Source organism: Primulina tabacum, chromosome 13, assembly GCF_025594145.1.
Source record: "Primulina tabacum isolate GXHZ01 chromosome 13, ASM2559414v2, whole genome shotgun sequence".
In the NCBI taxonomy this organism is placed as follows: Eukaryota; Viridiplantae; Streptophyta; class Magnoliopsida; order Lamiales; family Gesneriaceae; genus Primulina; species Primulina tabacum.
Genome location: NC_134562.1, coordinates 34,253,066 through 34,261,922, shown reverse-complemented (window position 1 = coordinate 34,261,922; position 8,857 = coordinate 34,253,066). Strand labels below are relative to the sequence as shown.

The 8,857-nt window shown below is 27.2% G+C and overlaps 1 protein-coding gene across 3 annotated transcripts; it reads left to right on the top strand.

The window, feature by feature from the left end:
* The first annotated feature begins 4,534 nt into the window (after nucleotides 1–4,534).
* On the top strand, nucleotides 4,535–7,182 carry LOC142522853 (F-box/FBD/LRR-repeat protein At1g13570-like). Of its 3 annotated transcripts, none has more exons than XM_075626424.1 (6): nucleotides 4,535–4,688; nucleotides 4,949–5,022; nucleotides 5,114–6,040; nucleotides 6,140–6,283; nucleotides 6,386–6,690; nucleotides 6,952–7,182. In XM_075626424.1, the coding sequence occupies exons 1-6, from the start codon at nucleotides 4,667–4,669 to the stop codon at nucleotides 6,953–6,955; spliced, it is 1,476 nt and encodes a 491-aa protein (XP_075482539.1). In that variant the 5' UTR covers nucleotides 4,535–4,666; the 3' UTR covers nucleotides 6,956–7,182. The 3 variants fall into 3 exon arrangements, with proteins under 3 accessions (XP_075482539.1, XP_075482540.1, XP_075482541.1); XM_075626425.1 differs by having other exon boundaries at nucleotides 4,536–4,688; nucleotides 5,169–6,040; XM_075626426.1 differs by lacking the exon at nucleotides 4,535–4,688 and having other exon boundaries at nucleotides 4,703–5,022; nucleotides 5,169–6,040.
* Nucleotides 7,183–8,857: the final 1,675 nt, after the last annotated feature.

The window sequence follows — 8,857 nt, the reverse complement described above, 5'->3', positions numbered from 1 at the left end:
CTCGCTTAAACTTGAAAAGCTTGGAGCTCGACATCAACGCTTCGGGACGCTTCACGCTTTTTAGAACCTTGGTCTTTAGATGATATCACATATCTTTATTCGTGAGACGGGCCAATATTGCTTATACTTATAATAAAAAGTAATACTTTTGGAATAAAAAGTAATATTTTTTCATAGGTGACCCCAATAAAAAAATGTATATCTAATAAAATTAACATGTGATACCGTTTTATATGAGTTTTGTGTTTTTACATGGCGTCCATGAATATGACATAATCAATTTTGGCCTTAATTTAAGTTAGTTTTTAAAAATAACCTTTTAATTAGCTAAGTTACAAATATAATCTTTGAATCTTATTATCATCTTCCACCATCAATTTATCATTCTATTTTCTGTTCATCCAACGGGACATCCAAATATGATATCCTCTATGCATTTCTTTCATCTTTTTTTATGTAATTTTTTTTTAAAAAATATATTTTTATTTGTTTTTATCTCATATCTTGTGTAATCTTTCAAGATCTTCCTTCTACATGGTACAATAAAAAAAGTTGCAAAAATCCTACTCCAATTGACATGACATGATCATGTTCAGAAATTTTCAAACATGATTTATTATTCATTAGGATTTAATTTACTATCGCTTTTATTTTGTTTTTAAGGAGATCTTTTGGACTCATTTTTCATGTTATTTAGCTTTATCTTTGTTATTTTTCACGAACTCACAAGCATAATTAGTAGATTATAATTTATAGTCAAATGACTAAAATTATTGGTATTAATACACAAAAAATAATTGAAATAAGTTAATGTATTATAAATTGAATTAAAAATAATATTTTTTAGAAAAATCCGAATTACTCTAATTACGTTGGAAAGTAATAAAATTTTAAAAATCACTTCATCGAAATTATTTATGAATTTAATTTTCACAATAAATTTATGTATTTTTATATAAAATTTAGAAAAGGAAATATGGCACATATATCCAAGGTTTAATTTATGAAGTGGTGATAATGGAATTGGGATGAACACGATGTTTAAAACAAGAGTATAGAGGATTTTAAACTTATCAAAAAATATATTAAAAACTATAGAGATTATTTTTAAAAATATGCTTTTGAAGTCGGCTAAAATCCTTAAATTTATGTTTTTTCAACGTAATTACTATATACTTTTTGTTTCTATTAAATTTACACCCTTCACTATCCTCTTCCTACTGCAAAATTAAAAATTTATCGAAGTTTTGTTTCATCCATTTTATTAAAAAACAACTTATTTGAAACTTTGTATAGTAAAATTTTTATAAATTAATAATGTTGGGACCATAAAATTCTTTCAATTTATAGATGTATTAGTTAATCGATAAATTAATAATTTATTATTTTTTTAAAAAAGTTTTTTTTATTCAACAATCATACATTTAATTCATAAAAAGTTATTATGTAATACAATTGTATTGTATCATATTCATTGAATTAATAAACTATTTATTATACATAATATTAAAAGATAAGTAACTGAAATTCATCATTTTTAATAGTTAAATAAATAATAATCATTTTGTTAACTAATAAAATAAAACTTAGAGTATAATAAAAATAAAAATATAATTAAATTTCAAGAAAAAAATTGATAAAAACATATTTTATAAATCATCTTATTTATATATTTGATTATAAAAGCATTTCAAAAAATTATTTTAATTTATCAAAATTATTAATTTAACACATTAATCAAGTCTCGACAAAATATAATATCAAAAAAATTTATTAATTTGTCGATTTTAACATATTTTTTACAAAAATTATCGATTCAGTGCCTATATAACAAATGATGATTCTAAAACACATGTATGTTAAAGGGCTGTATTCGATGTAGGAGATTTAATTATTTTTAATGAATTTTGAAATTTTAAAAGTATATAGGTATCCAGTCAAGACTTTTGTATAATTTATAAAAGTCTAGTGGTATTAAAAATAGATTTTAATAGAGTTTTATAAAGTCAAATTTGCATTCAACATTGAATTTTAAAAACTGTATAAAAGTTTAGATGTATTTAAATTTTCAATAAATATTTAATAACTCCATGAAATTCATTAACATACAAACACTAAAGTCTAATGTACAACTATTAATTGACAAAAGTTATCTTTGGTTCAACCCAAATAATTGGATGGATTTTCAAAACTTCTAACTAATACACAAGCTACTTTCTCTCTCTCACCTTGCATCACATCTCTTCTCATCTTCTCTCGTCACATATATCTCTATCACTCTATATCTCTAAATTTTAAAATGTATTTTTATACCCATTTTCTATTTTTCTTTTCAGATTTTTCATTTTTCTGGCTAGTTGTTTATTTAATAATTTTTTATTTAAAATCTTAAGAAATTTTGAATTCTATAATTGATTTTTAATTTATGATTTATTCAAATGAATGTAATGTTCAATAATAATAAAAGATAATCCAAAAAATAACGCCACTCAATTCTTAATAATTGAATAGTCTCGTAACAAGCATAGAAAATAATAAGATTTAAATTTTAAGCTATAATATATAAAGATTTTTTATGATATAATTGAAAAAACAATTTGTTTATTTTGCTGTTTAAAAATTACATTTTATTTCTTTACTTCTAATCTTGAAATTCTACCAAGTTTAAAATAATAATTATGACTTTTTTTAATAAAAATATTACACTAGATATAAGAAAATCATAAAATTTTATTGACTTTTACAAACATACATACAAAGCCATATATAATATATATTAGTTACTTTGCACACGCGATGCGTGTGTATAATTTTTTTTATTATTATCGATGAACTAAAGTGAAATTTGACAAATTATGGAGGGACTAAATTGATATTTGAATGGTTGAAATAAAATAAAAATAAAAATAAAAGTGTGTGTTGAAATTAAAAAAACAAAAACAAAAGTGTAATATTAGTACCATATAAGGGTAAAATTGAAAAAAAAAAGTTGGTGTCCTCTCTAGTTAGTTATTATCATGTCCTCACACTTTATTTATTAATATAAATTTGAAAAAACTATTTCAAATTGAATATCTTATCTATGTCAATTAGTTATTTGTTCAAAAAAATAATAAAAATAATAATATGTTATAATTAAGGTACAAAAATTTAGAGTTTTTTTTAGAGTTTTTAAAAATCAAGTTTGACTATCACATGACTTTTTAAAATTCTACAAAAGTTTACAATGAATATCACTAAACTTTTATAGAGTATATAAAAGTCTAGATTGAATACATCTAGACTTTTATACTCCATAAATGTCATTAAAAGTATAGAATCAATATATCCCTTAAAGATTTGGATGTACATTTAAACTAAAAATTTCCCAAACTAACATATCACTTTCATTTTTATTAAAAATAATATCAATACAAACACTAAATTTTTTTATTCTTTTCTCTTCCATATATTTTTATTTGAATTTTTTAAAAACATATTTTTTTATTATTAACAATAATTTAAAATCAAAATTATTAATATTGTTCATTTTATTTTTTGACTTCAATCACAAAATCTCGTAAAATTTAAAATTTTATTTATTAAAATTTTAATAAAGATTTATTACATTACATAACAAAAATAATTATAATATTTTATTGGACTTTAAATTGAAAATAGTAATAAATTTTAATAAGTAAAATTTATATTTTTTAATTAATTATTATATAACATTTGAACTAGTTATTATATAACACGTTTAATTATTTTCTATAATTTAATTAATATATATTTTGATTATAATTCAAAATTTTTATACATGACTATATATATATATATATATATATATATATATTGTTTTAAAATTTTACCAGCACTCACATTAAAATTTTATAAAATTACACTAATTCAAATATTTTAACATAATTATTATTTATTCTCAAGTACAAATAATTGTGTTGTTTATTTTTTGGTTTGACATATTGTCAAAAACAAAATTGATATATTTTTATACAAAAATTTATTCACAATGAATTAAATTATTTTAAATTTGGTTATTTATTAATATTGAAAATTATTTTTTTGTATTTTAAAAAATATTAATTAATTAAATAATAATAAATTTAGTATTATCTTATTTATTGTTTTTCGTAAATTAAATCAATAAGTAAAAAATATCACATTGAGTGATAAAAATATTCGAAATAAATAAAAGTTATTCACAATTCAATTTTTTAATAAAAAAATTAAAAATCACAATCATAAAATACAAAATCAGTAATATTCTATGAAAAAAATGACAAATATCAATAAAAATTATGCAAATTAAATATATAAGATTTCGTGAAAATAGTTAGAAATATGTGAGATTTTATAAAAGTTGATAACGACTTTACGAAAATCTGTCATAAATTACAAAAGCAATAGGATTTTATGAAAAATTACAAATATTAATAAAAATTATGTAGAATAAATCTAAAATTATGTGAGAATGGTTAGAAATATGTGAGATCCCGAAAAGCCGATAAAATTAAAATTCCATTATTTAAAAAATACAGAAAATCTCTGCACAAATACATCCCGTATCTGTGATCGAATACACCCCGTTTAGCCAAACTTGGGTTTAGCAGAATATCTTGAATCTTTATTGATCAAAATCTCTGTTGATTTAAGCTTATTGTTTTTAATGATGCACGCTTGTATAGCCGGTGAGTTTTACTCCCTTTAATGCGTTTTCTGGTTTCTTTCGTGGAAATATGTTAACCACTCTGTTGCTATATGCTTCAAATATTTTCTTACCCAGTTGGTTGTGTTATGATTCTCTCGTTTTTGTTTTTTGACATTCATTTGCTGGGTGTTACATCTACTTCTGGTTGTAGATTGTGATGTGTTTTTGGTGACGTTTTTTTTTTTTACAAAATTTTGATTCTTGTGTTTCGAGGAAGTATCTTTTTGTGGGTTCTTTCAGGAATTGTTTGTTTGGCGTTTTTATGCGGCGGATTCAGGGTTTTGGAGTATGGAACGAGGCGCCGACGGTTGAAGGTATGTTCCGACATCTCTGTTGTTATCTTCAATTGTTATTGAAGTTCTTGTTTCTTGATTGATCAAACCTCTTACTATATTTGCACTAAAGGTGCTTCCTGTAGTTAATCATCACAAGCATGTGATTGATGTTGATACTTTCGTAGAGGAGAGAGAAGATAGGATTAGTCGATTGCCAGATGATGTGATCTCGTTGATTGTCTCACGATTATATACGAGAGATGCTGTTAGGACAAGCGTTCTGTCAAGGCGATGGAAGCATGTTTACACCTTTGTCTCAGAAGTCAGATTTTATTGTTTTAAGACTCGTCATTCTCATCTCAAGGGCAAAAAGTTGAGGGAGTTTCGAAAAAAGTTTGTCCAAGCAGTGGATACCTTTTTACAACATCATTCTGGTTCTAGAATAAAGTCCTTTGACTTGGTTTGTTGTTTTCGTGGATGCAACTTGGACAGTCTGAGAAGATTGATGAATTATGTTGGCAGATTGGGAGTGGAAAGGCTTACCATTCGATATTGTTGTACAAACCATGGGCAAAAGAGCATCCCTCCTGTTTTCTCTCCCGATTTTCTTCCTGAAGCATCGTCAGTGAAACGTGGTTCTTTCCAAATATCAAGCCAAAAAGCTCTCAAAGATCTTAAATTGACTGATCTTTCTCTCACTTATGAGGCTGTAGAGTGCATTTTATTGAACTGTTGCAGCCTTCAGTCATTAAAATTGAATTATTGTATGCTCCCTTCCAAGTTACATATTCATGGTCCTGATCTCCAATTAAAAATTCTGAGGGTGTCTAATTGTTCAAAAGTTGCAGAGATAGACTTGTCTTCTATAAATCTAACTACTTTTGAATTATGTACTCTTAGAATGCTGGTGTTATCGTTTTCTAATGTACCGTTGCTGCAAAATATATCCATCAACGTTTGTGACCGCAGAGTGGCTCCTTATGTATTTGTAAAAGTTTCCAAAGATCTACCTAATCTCGAATGCATGTATTTTTGGACTGATGCCAAATTATTTGAGGTGCAATGAATCTCTTTCATCATTTTTCGATTCTTCATTTCCTTAATAGCGAAGAAATACTAGAAATATTTATAGAGTAGTTTCTGCATTTTGTCTCAGGCATTTGAAATAAGTGGAGTTAACAAGCTTAGCCATCTAAGACAGTTGGCTTTATGCTTAAATTACAAGAACAATCTCGATCTGCTAGCGCTTGCTACAATCCTGGATGTGTGCCCTCTTTTACACAAGTTCCGTCTATCGATGGTATTATTCATCACGTATTCACATTACACCTTGCTCCACAATGATAACTTTTTTCAATGAATGCACATGTGGATGATAATTTATTCTGCTTTATGAATCCAGAGACTAACATCGACATTTAATGGAAAACGAGCAGAGAAGATAGTTGTCAGGCACCACACTCAGTTGAGAGAGGTGGAGTTTAGTGGATTTAGTATGACTGAGAACGAGTATAATTTTATTTTGCACATCCTTGAAAACGTTGTCTCCCTCGAACGATTATCAATCTTTTTGGATGTTTACTCTGAAACTCTTGGAAGATGGCTTTGTACAAATCATAATCAAGTGGATCGCTTGGAGAAACAGAGAATTATTCGCGAGCGGTTGCAAGGACGGTCCATTTCTAAGAATGTTGAGATTATTATCGTGTAAGAAACCATAACAGATCCATATATAATTAAAAGTCAAGTTAAACATTCTTTTCTTGGTAGATTATTGTTGTGATCATCAGTCCTTGAGGTTTGTTGAATTTGAAGAAATAGATATCTGGTTATTTGGCTTACGCGTTGGTTGATTCCAAATGAATAGACATTTATATTGCATGGTGAAAAAGAGAGATTTTTTTATATGATATACGCACTGATTTCAAATTTTGACTTTGCTAAAGATATCTGCATTTGTCTGTGCAGGTAACAGCTATCATATCTCTTGCAGCTCTGTGCTCCTCCGCTGGTGTGATGTTTGTCTTTACAAGAGACAAAAATCTGCCAGATATCCTTAGCTTTCGCCTTCGCATTGTGGTTTCTTCTTTCTTTCGTATGTCATGTTTTGGCCTTGTCGCAACAATATGAACACACCTTATTCGTCCTTGACACCATTTTTTATAACATGCGATGTATTTATGCGTGTTCATGGATTTTTCCAGATGTCCCCATACAAAGTTTAAGATCTTACCCCAAATGCCTCTGAACTTGATATTGTAGGTTCAACTCTGCTGCAAGCATATGTGAGTTCATTGTTTTCCAGCTCTAGACCAAGAGCGCTGTTAGATGTATAAGATTTACCATAAAAGCGTTTGTCAATAGAAAAAGTGATTTCATGAAAAACAATGTATCTGGTTGAGTTTCTCATCTTACCAAAGAAAAGGGCCGAGTCAAGCCAAAAAGCAATAATAGTAAGGCTTCAGCTTCATTTTTTCTCTAATAAAAATTCAAATGAAGCTCTTCTTCAATTTATTTTCAATCGAACTTTAAATTGTTTTAGTTTCTCTTTTCTTAAAAATTAATATTCCTGTTTAATAAATCATTTTTAAAAATCAAATCTTTTCGAGAACTTTTTATAGCAGCTGTCAAAACACTAATACATGAATTTTAATGGGGATGAATCATGAAAAGCTATATTATATCCATGTATATTCGAGTTATTCAAAACAAATTGTAATTCAAATCAAAAAAGACATGATATAATAAACCAACTCATGTCCTATAATATGAAACTGGTGTTTTTTTTCACGCGATGAAAGCATGAACCTCTCGTTCCATGCTTATAACTATAGTTAATTTTTTGTTGGAAAAAATTAAAATATACACCTATATATATAACTTGTCATTTTCTGAAAAATCACGTTTGTCAACTCAAAATTTTGAACCATATAATATAAATGACTTGGATATATTATATATTTCAGAGATAATTATTGCTCAAACATAATTTTTTGTTAATAGTTGCACGAATTGTAATTCATAAAAAAGTCATCCTTCCATTGTTGTAAACTTCATAACAAACATGAACGTTTTCTCCAAGAATCATCATATTCTCAGCACGAGCTCACTGGCCGCCAAAAGTCCCAATGATACTACTAGAAATACAAGCATGTTAATTTCCTGATACGAACAACACACATTACTGTGCATGTCTAACACCCGTCTCGACCTCACAACCCGGTCCAACTGCAACATAAGGCCCTATCAAGTTACCCACAAATAACTTTGGCTTCTCGACGAACCTTTCCCCTAGTTCAGATCATCCAGTCTAGAACGTTACTTTTCTTCTGTACTTTTTTTTACATGATTAAATAACTAAAATTTTAACAGCATAAGGAAACAAGGATGGCAAAAAAAAAAAAAAAAACCAAGCACTTGTGTCGCCTTGAAGGCAAAAAAATAAACAAATTTTTTTTCTAATTTCCTCACCTGAGAAAGAAAGAATACTGCACTTGAATGGAAAAAAAACAATTCATCCACCGAGAACAAAAAAAAAAAAAACAAGAAAAACTTCAAAAAATTCGATCAACCGCGACTACATATCACTATTCACCAGCATATACAAAAATTCACTGATTTTGTTATGTCAGAAAAAAAATTATTTACGTGGCCTTGGCCAAATGGAAAAAAACTATTTTCTTAAAATTTACTTGCACGGGGAATCCAGCCCCTTTCCAGCCATTTACACCTTCACCAAACTTCAAGGCCATGTAAATCATTATTCCACATGCCACCATGTTTTTCAAACCTGTCAAGGTCTTCAATAGTGTATCTCCAATTCCAGCATCATTTTTCTTGAACAGATTTTCTTGAACAGGCCCAGAATCTTCAG

What these genes read in the sequence shown, in the direction of transcription:
- LOC142522853 (XM_075626424.1), top strand. Translation starts at nt 4,667, where the DNA reads ATGATGCACGCTTGTATAGCCG. An exon ending in GATGCACGCTTGTATAGCCG is followed by an intron (nt 4,689 to 4,948) that starts GTGAGTTTTACT and finishes GGGTTCTTTCAG; the next exon opens with GAATTGTTTGTTTGGCGTTT. An exon ending in CTGATGCCAAATTATTTGAG is followed by an intron (nt 6,041 to 6,139) that starts GTGCAATGAATC and finishes ATTTTGTCTCAG; the next exon opens with GCATTTGAAATAAGTGGAGT.